Below are 20,710 nucleotides of genomic sequence, written 5' to 3' on the forward strand. Positions count from 1 at the left end.
GGCTGGTCTTTGGATAGCTACACATATATAAGTATTTGTTGATGTTGAAGGTCACAGATTTGTGCTTTTGTGTGTAATTTCTATTTAAAGGCCCTGGCCACATAATAAATCTTTAAATGAACTCCAAGATCTTACCCAGGGGATGGAATACCGGGAGCATGGGCTGAAGATCATTTGGCTCCAGGTTTCATGTTTATGAAATATCTTCCAATTTGCTTATAGATGTAGTTTCATACCCCAACCATATTGAACTACAATGTCTGTTTACTTTCATCTCATTTCTCATTACTACATTTCACTAGTTATAGTAAGTACACTAGGCATGAATATACATTGTGCATTCTGAAACTCTGGTGGACAGCATAGTTCTATTTTTGTATTACACATAAACATTTAAATAAACACACTACATACTTAAGCATTTCTTTATTTTACAATCCACCAGGCAGCTCAGAATATAGAAATGGGCTGGGGTCTTTCTCAACCTTTGAGAGGTCTTTCTGAAACCCTATGTAACTCCTTAGGAAAGTGCTTTTTTTCCCCTTTGAATCCAGTCTGTACGTATGTAGGTCTTATTTGAAGGTCTTATTTGTTCTTGAATGGCTTTTTGTTTTCTAATCAGAGTAGGAAATAAAGAAAAATGAAAGGCAGTGCGAAATATTATCTGTAACTTGTGTCACAAATTCGCTGCATCATCATGTACCTGGAATGACTTGTCTATGCATCATTAACTTGTAACAGATTTAACCTAATTATTAACTCAACCAGATGGATTTACTCAAGTGTTATCATAAAGGGCTTTGTGATGGGAGAGTATGATCAAGTTCCATAAAATTTATTGCTTAAATCTTGCTGGATCCAGCATTCCATTAAGGCACTGCCTTGTACGTTATCACATCAGATTTGGTTATTCCTTATTGTTGGAAAGAAAGGGTGCGTATGTGTGTGTTTTAATTAATGGTGATTTGTTTGTTTTGAAAGACAAATGCCACTTCCAACAATCTATAGCTTTGGAGGAGTCCTGTAATATTGTCTCCTAAAATGTAAATGCCCCCGATAGGTAGTGAGACCTGTTGGGTTTCAGGTTTGCTAGCAATTGTACCACCTAGCCCCTCATTATAAAGATGAAGAATCTGAGGCCTCAGAAGAAGAGGTATGGCTAGAGCAATGAACTGGGCATTTAGCGGACCTGAGTTCTAGTACCTTCAAGCTCTGATTTTAAAGGTGACTCCTGAGAATTGTCTTACTAATAATATAGAGAAGCTTTTCTAGTCATCTTGATCCTTTATAGGAAGAACATATATTTCTTTAGTAAGTATTGCTAATAATTTTTGTATTTATCAGGGTCTGTGTCTCTTTAGGAGATATATGAATGGGGAAAATTTGTCAAAGGTGTTTGCATATTTAGGTATGTGGTGTACGAAAAAAAATCTCGATTTTGGAGGCAATATTTTTTTCCCTACTTCTGTGAAAATCTCACTTTTATACCCTTTTCATTAAACTACCTTGAAAAGAAATGTTAGATGTTTTTTCCTGGTTTTGGTACATCAAAAGGTCATTTTTATTGTGGTGGCTGTTCAGTAAGTAGGTAAATGATTGATCTAATGACTAAAGCGTGAATACCTTGGTTGGTCTCTTGAACCAGAGAGCTCTTTCCTGGGGAAGGTCACAAGGTTCGTTTTGGGAAAGGTGGGTGTAGTGGTCACTTTTGCAAATAGGAATATGACCGTATTATAATGGGGGTGCCTTTAGCCATGACTGTCACCTAAACTCAGCTTTCCTTGGCGGGTGTATTAAACTGTGTGATGAGGGGTCGGAAGTTAGGCAGTAACTAAAGTAACAGTATAGAGACATTTCAGAATATCTAGTGCAGTCACTGTAAGAATTCAAATTAATATGATACATGTGAAATGGGACTTGTGCCTGCCCAAACCATTCTCCACCCTGGGTCTTTATCACTTTAGTTTATTTGGGCTTTAAATCTATTTCACAATTTAGCTACAGAATGTCACCATATTTGAGCGAAGAGGGAGGAAAACTTGTGAAGCCTTTTTTTCTACTAAATTGCCTGCCTCTATTTGAGTGATACAAATGTAGCAGTGAGGCAATATCCAGTGTTTGGAGAATCAAAATAATTCATGGATTAATTTTTAGTCCCGTGGACACCTCAGATAGAAGATTAATATATATTAAATTCACTTACTTTTTCTTCATTTATCCAGATATGAGATATTTGTCCAGATAAGTATATGTCTTCAGTTACTGCAAAATACTGTAAACGTTGCAATGATTCTTTTGGTAAAACACTGTATTTGGTTTATCTTTTATGTCAACAGTAAGTACTTAGGAATGATAGAAGAGAAATACTTATAACTCAGTCTACCTCCTGAGTACATTTTCTTAAACATCACTTCTAACTTTCTATTTTATGGATGCAAACATTTACTTGGTAGGCATAATAGTTATTTAAACTCTCTTTTTGGGTTATTTGACATATATTTAAGATCAAGCAAGCTGCTGAGATAAAGGTCAATGGACTTTTTATGTTAAGAAAAAAAAAATTAAAAACTTCAGACAAGCTCAGGAATTGTTGAGATAAAGGTATTAATCCTACAGTTAATCGTGTTGGAGTTGAAACTTTAATAAGAGTTGAAAATATCACTCTAAGCACAAATTATGATTTTTTTAAGTCTATTTAGGATTTGTATCAAATAGTGAAACTAGCACTGAGCTTAGTGTCAGAAAAATCTTGTTTCTATTACTAGCTCATAGTATAAAGTTGGGTAAATTGCTGAATTTAGCTGGGCTTCAGTTTTATTATTTGGAAAATTAAGGTAATAATTCTTCACTTATTTCACAGTGTTCATTCATTCATTTATTCATTGTATAAATGCTTATTGGGTAGCCGCTCTGTGCCAGGCACTGTGGTGGGTGCAGCCAATATACCAATATTTTAAAACTTAGAAAATAAACAGCTTGATCAGATGGAGAGGAACTGGAGAAGGTCAGAGAAGATTTTTTCTGAGGAAGTGATATTTGAGTTAAGATCTAAAAGAGAAGGAATTAGGCAATGGGAGATTGGAGAAAAAGGAATGCCAAGACAAATGGGACAGCAAGTGAAGAGGTCCTGAGGCTAGAAAGGAGGCCAATGGGGTTGGATTGAGTGAAGGGGAGAAGTGTTAGAAGATGACAATAGAAAGGTAAATAGGAGCCAGATCTGGTAGCCCTTCTTGAGCCAAATTAACCCTATTTTATTTTATTATAAAAATAACAGGAAGTAAATGGCCAGTTTTACAAACGGGTATAACATTATCTTAATTACTCATAGAAAACAGTGTAAGAGGGCTTCCCTGGTGGCGCAGTGGTTGAGAGACCGCCTGCCGATGCAGGGGACACGGGTTCGTGCCCCGGTCCGGGAGGATCCCACATGCCGCGGAACGGCTGGGCCCGTGAGCCATGGCCGCTGAGCCTGCGCATCCAGAGCCTGTGCTCCGCAACGGGAGAGGCCACAACAGTGAGAGGCCCGCGTACCACAAAAAAAAACAAAAAACAAAAAACAGAACAGTATAAGGGAAAGCACTGTAAAGATGGACATTAATATTGCTGTTACCTAAGACAAGACAAAAACATGTGGCCTGATGAGTTATTGATCCTGTTTACAAAATTGTAAAATTCTGAAAGTGGGCAATGGTGCTAAAGCATGCAGATCATCCAAAACACTGGCATTAGTTTTACACGTGTTTTGGGCCAAGTGTATGCATGGAGGTGAGGGGCAACAGATCTACCTTGGTGGTGTTTTGCTTAAACTGATGTTCAGATGTTGTTGCCTGTGAGTGTTCATCCACAGAAGAACTGAATGTCAGCTGGGAACTGGCGTCAGATTAAATATCTGCCCCTAGATGATTGAAAGATTAGATAGTCCATTTGTGCAGAATTACGAATTTATAGCCCTTGGATAGCATGGACAGATAGTATCAATAAAGCAGGACTCCAAGAGGAGACATTGATAATTGAATGCAAATAAAGCCTTGTTTTATAAATTGAGCGTATGTGCTGGTATAATTATGATGATATTTGGGACTACTTTATTCATCTTCCCTGTGCTTGATGAACTCTCATTCGGATGGATGAAAATAGCATTTTTCTACTAAGACACCTGTTGAAATACCAAAACATTTTACTTGAAAAGAGGAAGAAAAACATATTCTGAACTTTACGGCTTGAGGTATTTATTGAAAATTTAGAAATCATTATTCATCCTTTACCTGAAAAGAAAAAGCTATGAAGATATAGTCCACATAAAGTAGAATATGGCAGGACCCAGTGGTTATTGGGAGACGACTTTTGATTTTTAATAGTTCCAATTATTAGTATGTATATCACCTGTGAAATTTTAGCTCTGAAACTTTACTCACTTGGTTATGGAATGAACTGATCTATCACAGATAACTACACCTCTCTTAGTACTGTGAACATTATAAATGTTTTTAATTATCTCCTAGAATTGAGTTTGCATAAAATTCTACTTGAAATCCAATTTCATTTTAAATATAGATTGGGCTCAGAGCGTTTTAAAAGGGTAAAGCCTGTAATTAAAACCCTTTTTTACTATGTAGATGGTATGGGCGTATGGCGGGGTAGGTTTGTACTTCATCTTGACCGCATGGGTGGAGATGGACAGCAATGTGCTTGTGTCCTTTTTTGGATGTTTTTTTCATCAGCCATTCATGATGGCCACTTCCTCATCTCTTGAACTTAGAGTTTGCTGAGCAGGGAAATGACTGGATTCTGATTCACGTTGGGGTGGAACACATGAATGTGCGTTTCTGCTAAGCTCCCGATGATGCCACTGCTGCTGGTCTGATGCCTCTAATCACGGTGCCACACTTCAAGAACTACCAATTTATATAGATTTTTACTTACTTTCAAGGCAGTTATATTAGGTGTAGAGTTAACAGCACTTAGGAGACTGAGCCATGTATGCTTTCTCATCTTTGTTTCAAAATTACCAGCCATATTTTCAGAGTTTACGGTAGCTTCAAATGACTCCATCATTTAGCATAATCAGTCATATTTTGTTGTGGCTAAGGTGGTCACGTTCCTGGAAAGCAGGTCTGTACTAAAATATGTTGCAAGACTTCATTCCTTTGATAAAAGGAAAGATTTACATATTGTGAATGGTTCTCAGTGTTGCTGTTTGCACTGTGTAATTCCAAATGTTGAAGCGGTTGCGATGGATTTAGGGAAGCTCCTTAATCAAATAAAGCCAATTTGATAATATATTTAATCCAAACAGCTTTTTAAACTTTTTGCTTTTCCATTTGCATCACCTTTCCAACTAACTCACTTTGATGACCGGACTTTCCCCTATGGACCTTTTTTGGGGATCAGGTTTATTTGAGGTATCATTTGCATACAGTAACATTCCCTGTATATTCCTATAGGCTTTGATGAATGCATATAGTCATGTAAACACCTCCATAATAAAGATACAGAGCAATTCTGTCACCTCAGAAAAACTCCCTAGTGCTCCCTTGTAATCAGCCTCTTGCTTCACCCCCAATTCTGGGCAACTCCTAATGTATTTTCTGGTCTACTTGCCTCTTCCAGAATGTCATATTAGCGGAATATGCATTTATATATAACATTTTGAACCTGGTCTCTTTCCCTTGTTACAGTGCATTTGAGATTCATCCCTAATTAAGCAATCAATAATGTGTTCCTTTTAATTGATGAGTGGTATTCCATTGTATGGATTCCCCGGGTTGTTTATTCATTCACCAGTTGTAGGCCAGTGGGTTGTTTCCAGTTTTTGGTGATTATGACTAAAGCCACTATAAACATTCATGTACAAGTTTTTGGATGAACACAAGCTCTTATTTTTCTTGGAGAAAATATTTAGGAGTGGGATTTCTGGGTCATATAGTAAATGAATGTTTAATTTTGTAAGAAACTGCCAGACTGTTACCCAACAACACTGTATGACCTTCGATTTACCTGCATCCTCACCATCACTTGGTGTTGCTGTTTTTTTTTTCTTTTATTTGATCTATTCTACTAGTTGTGTATCTGTGACATCTTTAATACAGATGACCAATAGCTGCCTACAGTGGCAGCGCCTCAGGAGCTATAAAAGTAGGACCCAACTTCACATCTGCCTAGATGGAGAAATTCACGCCTGGCTCGATACCTCACCCACCTGTCATCTGCCATTGTGCTACAGATGCTGTTGCTTATCCCCTGCTCTGGACCCTGTTTTTAAGTTCACTACCCTGCAAGTGTTAACCCTGCCAGTCCCCGGGAAGGACCAAGATAGGGACAAAGGAGCAAGGCATCTCTGAACAGCCATTAGAAAAGACACGGAGCTTCTCCATCTAATAAGTTTTTTAACTGAGGGTGACAAGGCCATCAACTGTCTTGAGCACACATAGTTTCTATCACATGTTCTTTTTTTTTTTTAACATCCTTATTGGAGTGTAATTGCTTTACAATGGTGTGTTAGTTTCTGCTTTATAACAAAGTGAATCAGATATACATATATCCCCATATCTCCTCCCTCTTGCATCTCCCTCCCACCCTCCCTATCCCACCCCTTTAGGCGGTCACAAAGCACCGAGCTTATCTCCCGGGCTATGCGGCTGCTTCCCACTAGCTATCTATTTTACATTTGGTAGCTATCACATGTTCTTAATGCTCACAGCTTCTACTTTCGGAATCTTTCTTTTTAAGAATAAAACGTGTGGGCTTTCCTGGTGGCGCAGTGGTTGAGAGTCCGCCTGCCAATGCAGGGGATGCGGGTTCGTGCCCCGGTCCGGGAAGATCCCACATGCCGCGGAGCGGCTGGGCCCGTGAGCCGTGGCTGCTGAGCCTGCGCGTCCGGAGCCAGTGCTCCGCAACGGGAGAGGCCACAACAGTGAGAGGCCCGCGTACCGCAAAAAAAAAAAAAAAAGAAAGAATAAAACGTATCATTTAAAATTCTGTAGAGCTCAGACTAGCCTCTGTTTACCAGTATGATAAAATATTGGAAATTACTAATCTGGTTATACTAAATACATATTTCTAAAAACTTTTTTTGGGGGGAGAGATGGCTTTTGAAATAATTAAGGAGATGAATAAAAGAACAAAACATACCAGTTACAATAGTGCTGAGATCACATTAGTTAGATATTTTCTCATTTACACGTACTTTAATTAATTAGATAGGAATAATTGAATGGAGATTGCAGAATTCAGAGTAAATTGTTCTATTTCTGCAGAATGAGATGGATGGATTAGAATAGTGGTTGTTCACCTGTAGAATCACTTAAAATGCTTTTTAAAAGAAAATACTCATGCCCTGGCTTTTAACTCAGATCCTTATGTCAGAATCTCTGGGGTGGACATGGGGGGAAACGAACACTTAGTATTTTTTTTTAGCCTCCATGTTATTCTGATGTTTAGCAAGGGTTGAGAATCATTGAATCTAAAGAGAAAATTTACTGTTCCTGGGGTAATTCTAGAAATGTTGCCACCTATCAAAATAGGTACTAGTTTGTGTTTGTTTCCATGTAGTACGTGGAAATGCTTTCAAGTTGCAACAGTGATCAGTAATGAAAGGGGTAATACAGATCTAAACATAGGCTGCGTGTGCTCATTCTCGCTCAGCCTTTCTTAGACTCTTACTTCGTGTGTGTGTGTGTGTGTGTGTGATGTGTGTCTTATAAGCAGGTGGAATAGTTTAAATATTAAACAATAATTTCTTTTCATTTCTCCAGAAATTACTTACAGATGAGTTTTAAAAGCTCTTGGAAAGAATAACTGACTATAAATAGCAGTAATAAATGTTTTTATCTGAGGACTACAGTACATGGATTATATTACATTAAGGATATAATTATTCATTTTGGATGAAAATGGATCAAAGAAAATAAAAGCCTAATGCCGTTTACAGTTCATTCTTAAATAACTGTTCCAAACATGTTATACGTTGAATGTTAAACCCCATCCTTATCTATAATGGACTAATATGAAAATTATTTCAGTTCTCTTGGGAGAAATATTCTGATTCAATAGGGAAAATGTAAATTTCAAACTTGCAGTTGACAGAGCGGGGGTTGTCAGAGTCAAGTCAGAATGTTATCTGCATCTTAGCGGGGTCTTTGTCTTGTTCACTCCGTCTCCAGTGTCTTTGGATCGGTGCTTGACATAGAGTATGCTCTCAGTAAATAAGTGAATGTCTTGGCAGGCTGTAAATGTATAGAGCAGGATATAGAGAATGACATTCAATATTCAACAGAAATGTAAATTTCTATCATTTACATTTAAGAAATGAAACTATAGACTGGAGGAGAACCAAATTAAAAAGGACGTCTGAGGATTTTTCAGTTGGCCAAGTTCATTCAGCTAAAAATAGTTCAATTCTAAGCTACTTCTAATAGAAATGCATTGCCCAGGGAGGTCATGGGATCATGACTCCATCCTGGCTCCACCATAGCTAGAGTTGAGCTGTGTTATGTTCTGGGTTCCAAGTTTTCTGGGAAGGCATTATGGATGTTGGCACGTCCAGGGGAAGCAACCTTGCGAAGGCTTGTCACATGAGAAAAAAATGGAAAAACTCGGATGTTCAGCTAAGAACAGGGAAGACCCAGTAGGGACGTGTTGGCTGTCTGGCATGCAGAAGAGGGATGACCCTATTGGGTTGGCCTCACAAGCTAGAACCAGGAAGGAGGAGTAGATTTAGACTAATTATCTGGAAGAACTTCCTAACAAATGCACTGTCTCAGAAAATGCAGTGCTCTATGTTTAAAGGTTGAAGAATGGATTCCTGCATTCAGTGAGGAAAGGCAGATCAAAATCCTGTTAAGGTCTTTTCCAACTCTGACATTCTCTGATTTGCTTCAAGGGAAACTTCCTGTCCTGTGTGAATAGCGGGGTAGACTGTAGGTTTCTCACTTGAACTTGGGAAAATCTGGTGCTACTCTGTTTTTTCTGTCTTACATTTTCTTGGTGAAATTGCTGTGTCCGTTTCTTGCTTGCTTGGGATTTGTAGACAGGATGTTTTTGATCACCCGCTTTTAAGATGAACTATTGGGACCTAGATTCTGCTACACTCTGCTGATCAGGTAGCTTTAGAGTAAAATAACGAGGCCTCATCTTGGTGAGGGCAAAGGAGTGGGATGGGGTGGGGATATTTGAGTGTGCATACTGAATTAAATGTGGTGATAGAAAACCCTTTGAATAAATTTTAAATAAAACACAAAGTGCTATGACTAGAAAAAGCTTGGATTTTTGAAATCAGACTCAGACATTTCCTCACTTGGGCATGTTACTTAGCCTCTCCCAGGTTTGGACCATTTCCTTCTCCATAAAATTAGAATAATTCTCCTTCCTTTGCAGGGTTGTTGGAGAGATTGGAGATAATGTAGGAAAGCAGTAAGTGGTACCTGTTGTTATTAGTAGTATTAATTATATGTTGGCTTTGAATAAACAAGCTGCTTACCGGTTCTCTTTTGCTGGGCCAGTTGCTTTATCTTGCTTTTCAGTTTGTTTTGAGGATTAAGAAGAGAATGCTAACGAAGTGCTGAGCAGAGTACTGGGCTGATACTAATCACTATTATTATACTGGTATAGCTACTTAGAAATTGATAACTGAATACCCAGAGAGTCCTGAAGATTATGAAGAATAAACAGGCTCCAAATACAAATAGTCTAGTTTCGTTTCCTTTGCTTCTCATGGATGTCTACTGAGATACCAGTTCTACCTAGTATTAGTTTCCTCTTGCTGCCGTATGTAACAAATGATCACACACTTAATGGCTTAAAACAACAGAAAATTAGGGCTTCCCTGGTGGCGCAGTGGTTGAGAGTCTGCCTGCCGATGCAGGGGACATGGGGTCGTGCCCCGGTCCGGGAAGATCCCACATGCCGCGGAGCGGCCGGGCCCGTGAGCCATGGCCGCTGAGCCTGCGCTTTCGGAGCCTGTGCTCCGCAACGGGAGAGGCCACAACAGTGAGAGGTCTGCGTACCGCATTAGAAAAAAACAAAACAAAAAAACACAAAATTATTATCTTTCAGTTCTGGGGCCAGAAGTCCTAACCTAAAATGAAGGTGTCATCAGAGTTGCGTTCCTTCCAGAAATCCTAGAGGAGCCTCATCTCCTTGCCTTTTCCAGCTTCTAGAAGCCACCAGAATTCCTTGGCTTGTGACCCCTTCCTCCATCTTCAGAGCCAGCAACATAGCATCTTCAAATCTCTCTCTCTTTTCCTTCTTTTTCTTTCTCCCTCTCCCCATCTCTGATCTCTGTTTCCTTCTCTCTCTGTGCTTCTGCCATCACATCTCTCTGACTTTGCTCTTATAAGGACTCTTGTGATCTCATTGGGCCCACCCGGATAATCCAGGATAATCTCTCCATCTCAAAACCCTTAATTTAATCACAGCTGCAAAGTCCGTTTTGCCATGTAGGGTGACATAGTTACAGGCTCCGAGGATCAGGATATGAACATTTTTAGGGGGCCGTTATTCAGCTGTCACATTCCTGCATATCTGAGAAAGTTGCTCTAAAATCACAGAGATTATACATCTTTCCTTGAGCATCCTGAGGAAAAATAAAATGATTATAGTTCTTTTGCTCTGAATTCATGTATTCTAATGTCATTCTCTAAAGAGCTGAGTGATTGACTTGAAACTAAAGTCTAAGGAAGACATTTTTCATGTCATTTGTGGTGTTTCATGGAGTAACATCCAAGATGCTTGGTGCCAGGTGTTGTACTTGTTAAGCGTAGAATGCCCCTTGAACTTCAAGGTGAAGGTGTGCCTTAAAGATAATTCCTTTTTTTAAAAATTTTTTTAATTTTTATTTATTTTTGGCTGTGTTGGGTCTTTGTTGCTGCGTGCGGGCTTTCTCTAGTTGCGGCAAGTGGGGCTACTCTTCGTTGAGGTGCACGGGCTTCTCATTGCGGTGGCTTCTCTTGTTGCGGAGCACGGGCTCTAGGCGCGCGGGCTTCAGTAGTTGTGGCTCGCGGGCTCTAGAGCAGAGGCTCAGTAGTTGTGGCGCACGGGCTTAGTTGCTCCGCGGCATGTGGGATCTTCCTGGACCAGAGCTTGAACCTATGTCTCCTGCATTGGCAGGCGGATTCTTATCCACTGCGCCACCAGGGAAGCCCTTAAATAATTTCTCACCTAAAGGAGACACTGATGTAAGTTCCTTGGGGTCAACGGTAGAACAGGAAACTGAGAGCAAGTTCCTTGCCCGCTACAGAGGACAGGAATGGGCTCTCTCTCACTCTCAAAGATGCTTGTCAACACTTTCTCTTTTGGATCTGCTCAAAGTAGATAGAAATATCCCTAGAAAACATCCCCTCTGTGTACAACTCTTAGGAGCACAGTCTTCTGGGTAATTGTTTTAAATTCATCCTTAGAAACCTTTTATTTTAAACATCTTTTAGAGTAGTTGAGAACATATGCTCTGGAGTTAGACTGCCCAGAATCAACCTGAGCTTGGCCCTTTGCTGTGTGGCCCTAGGCAAGTTCGTAAACTTTGTGAGCTTCTGCTTCCGTGCATATAAAATGGAAATCGTGATACCTACTTCATATGGCCTTGAGGACACAGTGCAATGATGCTGGGCACTTAGTTTGTACTTCATAAATATTAGCAATTCATCAGATTTCTGCAGTGAGTTGCCTTCTAATTTAATATTTAATAAGTTCAACAGCCTTGTTATAAATATCACGTTTGTTCAGTGATTCCAATAGATCATTGACCATGATGAAATAAGAGAGGGAAATACAAAGGCAGACTTTGGTGATTAGGTGGTTGTTGGTAGTAAATTCTTAATTTTCAGATATGTTTACATGTAATAATGTCATTCATTCATTCAACATTTATTAAGTATAAAGTGTATGTTATATGTTAATGTTGTATCACAGAAAGGGTTATAAAGAGATTTGCAAGAAGCCTTCCCTAAGGTTTAGAGACATGCTCACTGCTGCTTTGATTTCCTGAAGATCAGGGACCATTCATTCATTCATTCATTCATTCTAACGTTTATTGGGTATGCCTGGCACTGTTAATAGGAGCTAAGTCTAATTCAGCAGTGAATAAAACAAAAATTCCTGACCTATGGAGCTAACATTCTAGTAGGGGAAGACCAGCAATAAATGGGACAAATAAAGGGAATATATAATATGTTAAGTGGTGATAAATGTGAAGGGGAAAAATAAATCAGGGAAGGGGCAGTGGGGTGTGCTGGAGACAGCAGTTTCAAATTGGGTGGTCAACTGGGTGGAAATCTTCCCTGAGAAGAGAGCATTTGAGCAAACACCTGAAAGCAGAGAGGATGTGAGTTATGGAGATTTCTAGAAGGGCATTCTGGGCAGAGGAAAAGCAGGTGCAAAGGCCCTGAAGTTGGAGTATTCTTGGTGACTTTGGGGGAAGCAATCATGGCCACCTTCTCTTTGATTCTCCTTTGAATGTTATAGAGTCTGAAATACAGAAGGCAAGTAATTACAATGGTTTTAATATTCTCAGGGAAGTACAAATGAGGCATCACAGTCAAATTTTAATGAAGGGAAATCAGTATATCCAGGCGGTGCTTCTGTAGCTTTCTGTCTGAATGGAATTTAGCAAGCAGGAGTTTCAAACTTTAACTCCTGGATGTTGGAGACTGATCGGCAAGAACAATTGTCTTGGTTCCTCCCCACCTCACCTGAGAGGGCGGGAGGAGATCTGAGCTGAAGAGCCCCAGGTCACTGGGTTCTCACGTTTCCCAATCTCTGAATCATTCTACAGATGGGAAAGAGAACCAGAGATCAGTAGAGGAGATACAACTTTTGAACTCGCCATTATTGTGGTATAATTGATATACTCCCCATCGCAGCCATTTTTGTGTAAGATTGGATGAGTGTTGACAAATGCACATACCCGGGGTTGTGCTGATAAATACTAAACAAGTGACTGATCAGGGAAAAAAGAAGCCCTAATTTGTAGCCTTTGCCAGTTTTTCCTGATGTGTTAAAAACTTCCATCACTGTTGATGTCAAGTCAGCAATGTGATGTCCCTGCAGAGGGTGTTGGGAAAAGATGCAGTTGGATCTGGCAAGCCTGCAATGAGCTGGTTCCACCATGCCGGAGCACTAACCACTGATGGAGTTACCACCACAGTCATGATATAGAACATTTCCCAAACTCAAAAGTTTCTCCAGGCTTTCCCCAAGGTTATCACTCATCTGTTTGCTGTCATGATAGAGTAACTGTCCTAGAACTTCTTACCAATGGAATCATACAGTGTATCCTCTTTGTGTCAGCATACTGTTTTGACCTTCATCCACGTAGCCGCATGCATCAGAGTTTTGTTCCTTTTTATTGCTGGGTGTTCCATTCTGTAAATATACCACAATTGATTTATCCATTCACTTGTTGATAGACATTTGCATTATTTCCAGTTTGGGGCTATTATTAAGAAAGCTGCTATAAGCATTTATGTTTGAATTTTGTTTGGAAATAGGTTTTCATTTCTCTTGGGTAAATACTGTAAATGAAATGGCTGGGTCATGAGGAGGAGATATGTTTCATAAGAAATTACCAAATGATTTTTCAAAGATGTTGAACCATTTTCTACTCCCGCTAGCAACGTATGAGAGTTCCGATGCTCCGTAATCTCATTAAAAATGGGTATTGTCTACCTTTTAAATTTTAGCCATTTTGGTATGTGTATAGTGCCATTATGATTTTAATTTGCATTTGAGCATCTTTTTACATGCTTATTGGCCATTTGTATATCTTTTGTGAAATGTCTGTTCAAACTTTCGCCCATTAAAAAAATTTTATCTGTAGGCTGATAGTAAATAACTTTTCGAAAAGGAGTACAGAATTTGGGGAAATCTGTAAGTTGGACAGGGCAGGAGGGAAAACAAGGCAAACAAGCAGCCTGAGAGAGCTGACAGGTTCATCGAGGTGGCCACAGTGCTTTCATTCAATGAGTTAGATAAAGCATGTAGACTAGTTCCTGGCACAGAATAACTGTTGATCTTATTATTAACTTTAAAATTATATTATTGAATATTACTATTTATTTTAACAGCAAAGGGAAGCCACTCAAGGATTTGAAGCTGGCGTATGAACTGACAGTCAAATGTACATTTATAACCTTATGCTGGCTACTGTATAGAAAGACTTGAGAGAGGAGATTGGTATGAATGGCTGCGAGAAGCCAAGAAGCCAGTGTAGTCATCTAACAGGGTGTTAGAGCAGACACAGTGGGTCATCCGTAGCCTGTGGCTCAGTGGTGCCTGTAGCCCATGACTCAAAAGGTACATACCTTTGAGGATCTCTAAGTTGTGCAAGATTGTATATATATAAAGCTGCTTTTTCAGAAATTCTCATCTGTCCAGTTTGGAATATTCAGGGGAGCCAACTACTGAATCCACTGCTTGGTCTGCTTTGGAAGGCATTCAGTATTGACTATTAAATAGCTTGGAGTATCAATCAGGAGGGCCAAGTTTTCAGAAAAGGCCCCCAAAGCCACCCCACAGCATGGGCCTCCACCAGAGCTGCTGCTTCTGCCTCAGTGAGGAAGCTGAGGAAGGAGAAAGCTACCCTATGATGCCCCTGTAGTTCTTCTAAAATCTCTTCCCAACTGACTGACAAAACAGGATGTGCAAATGAATGCCCAGAAAGCTAGCAACCAGGTACTAAGACCTTTAGCCACAGCCACCACTAGACACGAAAATGCCTCCAGGAGCATGCCTCACGATGCCACAGCCTGCCTTTGATTGGTAGAACCTTATCACATTCAGAACCCTGGCTGCATAGAATTTAGCTCTGCAGCATAGGAAGGCTCACTAGAAGGATGTCGGAATGCGTCTTGTGAGCCCGTTGACGGGATGCACCATGAAACGTAACTAAATTCACCCTGATGCTAGGCATTCGACAAAGATTTACACTTTACCAGCTCACAATACCAGCTGTGTACATTCGGGCACTACCAGAGCCTCAATAGCCTCCTTTATCAAGTTGGAGGTACTAATATTTGTCTTCAGAAGCTCTTGGGGAGGTGAAGTTAAATATAATACCATGCGGAAGAGCAGCAAGATGCTTGGCACGTGGCAGGCATTCTGTAATTGAGGCATCAGCCAATCAGTGAACACCATTCCATAACCCTATAGAGGAAACAGAATCCCTGAAAGATGGAGATTAAATAGAGTGTACTGCTAAAGAGATTTAATGGCCCCAATAGAAGTGGCCCTTGTATCAGTCCCATGGAATTGGGGGAGCGTATTTGCCCCTGGAAAAGTAGGTGGGATTTGTGTGTGTGCTATTTCACGTGTTCATTTGTATTATGTTTTCATTTTTGGTTAGTTTCATTTAAAACAATAATGCAGCCACATAAATCATGAAAAGAAAATCCCTCTTTTCCAGTTTGTCAAGTTTCCTTCTTGAAATATCCTGTGCATATAAGCACACATGTCATCTAGAGTCTTCCTTTTTTCTCCTACAAAAATTGGGTCATATTATATGCCTCTTTTGCACCTGTATTTCTTTCTTTCTTTATCCACTACCTTGGAGACAATGCATTTCAGTTCATATAGAACCAGTCACCTACTGATGCCAGCTAGTTGTTTGCATTCTCTTGCTTTTACAAAATTTGCTCTAACTAACATCCATTCTTTTACGTAAATGACTCTACCTATAGAATCAATTTTAAGAAGTGGAAAGGCTAGGTTGAAGGTTAAGTACTGTGTATAATTTTATTGATATTGCCAAATGGCTCTCCACACACTTGTACCATGGTACGCTCTTTACTGATCCTGTACGAGCTGCATTTGTGCCAACATCCTTGCCAACAGTGTATCATCAACCCTTTTGATTTTTGGCCAGTGAAATAGGGAAGTGAAATAAGGGAGGTGATACCAGGGCAGATTAAGAGGAATCCTGCCAAGAGACAGGTGAGGGATTAATTAGAGGGATAGGAGGTGAGGGAAGGTAGGATTTGAATATAAACTTAGAAGGGAAACTCATAACCTTCTGCTACTTACTATGTGCTGAACAGTGACTTGACTAGGCAGTGTACCTGCTATTACATTCAATCCTTATAACCACACTAACCCATAAACACTATCATCCCCCATTAGACTCTGACGCCCAGTCTCTGTCCACTGTACCTCCTGTGTCCTTATTTCACAGTTGAGGAAACCAAGGCCCAAAGAGGTTAAGTGATGTATCCAAAATCCCAGAGCAAGTTAAGTCAGGACAAGGGTTCCGCTTTCCAGCTCCATGTACACTGCATTAGGCCAGCATTCTGGTGTGTACCATTGAAGCCACAAAGGATCTGAATATTTCTTCAGGGTGTATTTCATCCACAGTTTGAGTTTAATAGTTGAGTTGAATTCAGTCATTTCCTATAGTCGAAGAGCTTCCATAATAGTTGAGTGGACATGATCTTAAACATACTGGCGCTTTTCACGTTGATAAAAAGTTCTTCCTCAGAGATTCTCTGTTCCTTTCCACAAAAACTACTGTATTTACTCGAACATTCTTTTTTTTTTTTTTTGCTGTACGCGGGCCTCTCACTGTTGTAGCCTCTCCCGTTGCGGAGCACAGGCTCCGGACGCGCAGGTTCAGCGGCCATGGCTCAGGGGCCCAGCCGCTCTGCGGCATATGGGATCTTCCCAGACTGGGGCACGAACCCGCGTCCCCTGCATCGGCAGGCAGACTCTCAACCACTGCGCCACCAGGGAAGCCCCCAAGGAGCATTCTTGACAGAAACTATGTGAGGTGAAAGCTCTAAGCTTCTTGGGATTTTAAGATTTCTGATAGAGGATTATGCAGCCCCTCCTGAATTCTACCCCTGCTCCTCTGGAATTTTAAAGTTGGCCTGTAAAACCCTCCTTGAAACACCCGTGGAGACTGGGACTGGCACCTGTGCCCTCTTCCTCATTGTTTTCTACTGCTTCAGAGTCCAGAATCATTGAGATTAGAGGTTTCAGCTAGGATTGCCTCATTTCCTACTTGTTTTCAGAGTCCAGGATGTCTTCTGTGTACATCTGGGCAGTTCCACTTGAATCAGAAATGGGAGACTTAAGACATTCAAATTTAATGAAGATAAGAAACATTCAATTAGAGCATGAAGTCCCAGTGAGGAGATGACTCTTAACTGGCACAGAAATTTGGTTGATCATCCTTATTGGAAGGGCGGGACGATGATTGAGAATGTGATGAAAAGATGGGAATGAAAAGTAAACCTTTTATCTGAAAAAATTAAGCTGGGGCAATGACTTTTTTTTCTTTTTTTTTTTATCAATTAAGAAGGCCTAACTTTTGAATTGTCCTAATTGGAAAACATCTTGATGATGGTCATTCTTTTAGGGTAGAGCAATGGTGCGCTAAATGTATTTGCCCAAGGCGAGTAAAGTGTCAGTGGTAAAGAATAGAATTTGACAGCTGTAGTGATCTGAGAAATGAACTGGCTTGAAGTCCAATTTTATAGATAATGAAACTGAGACATAGTAAGTATATGCGATTTAGTTAAGAAGACACTTCTGGTGACCGTCAGCCGAAACTAGAACCAAGCTCTCCTGCCTTAGCTCATTGTATGGTTTAATTTCCATTATGTGATCCACATTTTACAGTCTGCTGAAAGAATATGATTGTTTGGAATTGTGTTAGTTTGTTTTCTTAGAATGGACAGGGATTTATTTTTACAGCTATCCTAAACAGACCTGTTTTTAACTAAAGAAAGGGGTACATAAATGAGAAAACTAATTCGTTAAAGAAATGGTTAAGATAAAGTCGATTGAACTATTGTCACACAGGAAGCTTAGCTGATAGGTGGGACGTGTGATCTTTGTTTTGTTTTAGAAATTGCCATTCATTCCACTTTTAGTTTTGCAACACATGAATAAGAGCTATGTATTTATACTGTCTACCGAAGTCAGGAAACAAACTAAGTACTGGTTTCTTTGCGAATGATCAATTGCTTAGGACTTGTTTCAAATTAACGATATAAATAATCTAACAAGGTCTTTCATTGTACATTTCTCGGAGCAAACAAAATGCGATGTGTTTTTATAACCAGATAGCTATTTGATATTTGTTTCTCTTTCATACATTTGGATACAGATTGATATAAAATTACTTAAAATGCTGCATATAAATTAAACATTAAAAGGGAGATATGGAGAGCCCAAGCTGCCCCATTATAATCTTTAGTTCCACGGTCACCACCTCAAGGACACTCCATTTCATATCACATGTCCTTCTTTTGAAAAGTGATCACCAAGCTTCAAGTAACATTTAAGCATGGCCAGCAACTGCATAATTTATGGACCTTTTCTTTTTTTTGCTTTTGTGTTCTTATTTTAATGAAAAACCAGGAAAACAGAAGACTTTTCATACGTTAACTCTCTTATATTCTTTCCCTCCTGCCTTTGCAGATCGGGGCCCTGAAGGATTACTACCACTTCTATCACAGCAGGACGATTAAAAGGTCAGTTCTCTCAAGCAGAGGAACACACAGTTTCATTTCAATGGAACCAAAGGTAAGAAGAACCAGTTGGGTGGGGACCAAGAGGCAGAGCTTCTGCATTTTTCATTGGTAACATCACACTAGGAACTGGTGACCAGCACGAAAGCTTACATTTCAAGAGCTGTCATACTATCCTTTGATCCAATATCTTTGCTTCCTCTTGAGACCAAAAATAGGCAGTGGCTTGATTTTTTATTGAAGTGCCCTTATCATCCCAGTTGTAGAACAGCCCAGGGGTATCAGAAGTAGGAGTTGTCATGGAGAAATGAGAAGGAGTGTATGTGGGGACAGATGGGGATGGATTCAGAAGTATTGAGGTCTTAAGAAGACCATACTATCTGCCTATTTGCATACAGATCTGAGGTTCTATCTGAGCTCTGTAGAGGAGTCTCTTCCAGAACGCTTAGGTCAGGCCTTAGGTCACCACGAATCCTTGTAGTTTCAACGGGCATTAATAGAGCCATGCCACTGGTGGCCCAGGGCCTAGACCATGGCCTAGACCATGTCTGAGACAGGAGGGATTCTGAGCACAGAAGGGACAGAAGCTGGCTGTGCTCCTCTTGGAAGCTCAACAGGGATCTTTCTTACACATTGTCTTGACCCCAATCCTTTTGGGTTGTACAGAAAGCATACTTCTAGGAGAACCTAGCAGGAGACATGTCATGTCTAGATCCTCCCAATCCATTTTGGAGAGGCAGGACAGCTTTGAAATGGGAGATAGGAAGCTGGAGGGTGTTAGGGACAAACAGGCTAATAACTGGCAACTAAAACTCTGAGGATGAGATAACCCTCTGTCCTTATTAAGTTGGAGGAAGGGATTGACTCTGACAGAGAACTGCTTGGCCTCCCAGATGTGACGAGTAAAGAGGGAGAGAGGACAGCAGTACCAGCCTGCCCTGGTTCCTCTGTGGATTCACCGTTTGTTATTTACTGATCAGGAAGGGTTGTCTTTTCCTCATTATGGTTTGGGTTTATCATAGGAGCTCATTTTCAAATAAATTGGTCAACAAGTCTATACCAGTGAGCATGGCAATCTCACCTAGAGATTCCTCAAAAATGATATTCCTTATTAAAGCAAAAAGGTCCCTGTTTGAATTAATATGCAAATCAGGTTGGCTCTTTGGAGTCCTGTCCTCGGTTATGTGCCACAGTTCTTGTTTGATTTTTGTCTGGAATATTATCACACAGCGTTCATGATTGTGAAGTTGTATCTTGGTGGTTAGAAAAAGCACGTTTGTTGTAGGGCCCGATTTTCTGTGGATTATAGGAACATCCCCTGATCCTGAACACTCTGGCAGCCTGTGGCTTATATGTATATCTTCCCTTTATCTCTCTTCAGAATTAAATGTTACTGGAAAAGCAATCTGTTAGGATGTTCTTGAATTAGCGAAGTTTTCGAAGCAAAGTCACGTTTTTCATCTGTTAACGTTTTCCAAGCTTTCTTGAACTTTGGTAATTTAAATGATTTTAATTTCAGACCTCATGTGCATAGTCCATGTGATTTTTTTTTTTTTTTTTTTTTGCGGTACACGGGCCTCTCACTCTTGTGGCCTCTCCCGTTGCGGAGCACGGGCTCTGGACGTGCAGGCTCAGCGGCCATGGCTCACGGGCCCAGCCGCTCGGCGGCATGTGGGGTCTTCCCGGACCGGGGCACGAACCCGTGTCCCCTGCATTGGCAGGCGGACTCTCAACCACTGTGCCACCAGGGAAGCCCAGTCCACATGAATTTGAAAAACCGAGTACTAAATGGTTTGGGAGGTAAGAACAGAATTGAATACAGAGCTATTTCAAGCCTTAACGTTCTTTTGGGGAAGCTTGGCCTTCCATTCTTCTTATCTCAGTGCATCAAATAGCTCACGCAGGACCCAATGGAGACCTCAGATGCTGGGAGTGCCTGGCATGTATGTCCTCCCCCACCCCGCCCAGAGGAACAGAGCCAGTTCAGGCCAGCCCCAGGGTACATGCTCAGTTCCTCTTCCTCCTCCATATAAAGAATACCCTAGAATAGGACTGTATGTTGCTTCTCACTCCTCATTCTGATGCCACCTGCCCCTCATTGCTGCCCAGCTGTTTATACAGAAGGGCCACTGTTCTACCAACTTTGCAGATTGGGGATTGCCTGCAGTTTCTTTCAGACATTTCTTAAAGTCCGATCATTCCTTCCATTGGCCACTGCTTGAGCGTCTAATATATGCCAGGCCCTGTGTTAG

At 40.5% G+C, this 20,710-nt stretch overlaps 1 protein-coding gene across 1 annotated transcript in view; it reads left to right on the plus strand.

Moving 5' to 3' along the window:
* Positions 1-20,710, plus strand: part of PCSK5 (proprotein convertase subtilisin/kexin type 5) — a 445,837-nt gene that overhangs the window by 18,540 nt on the left and 406,587 nt on the right. The window contains 1 exon segment of the mRNA XM_033858183.2: positions 18,409-18,513. Coding sequence (XP_033714074.1) covers positions 18,409-18,513 — 105 coding nt within the window.

This window comes from Tursiops truncatus, chromosome 6, assembly GCF_011762595.2.
Source record: "Tursiops truncatus isolate mTurTru1 chromosome 6, mTurTru1.mat.Y, whole genome shotgun sequence".
Classification (NCBI taxonomy): Eukaryota; Metazoa; Chordata; class Mammalia; order Artiodactyla; family Delphinidae; genus Tursiops; species Tursiops truncatus.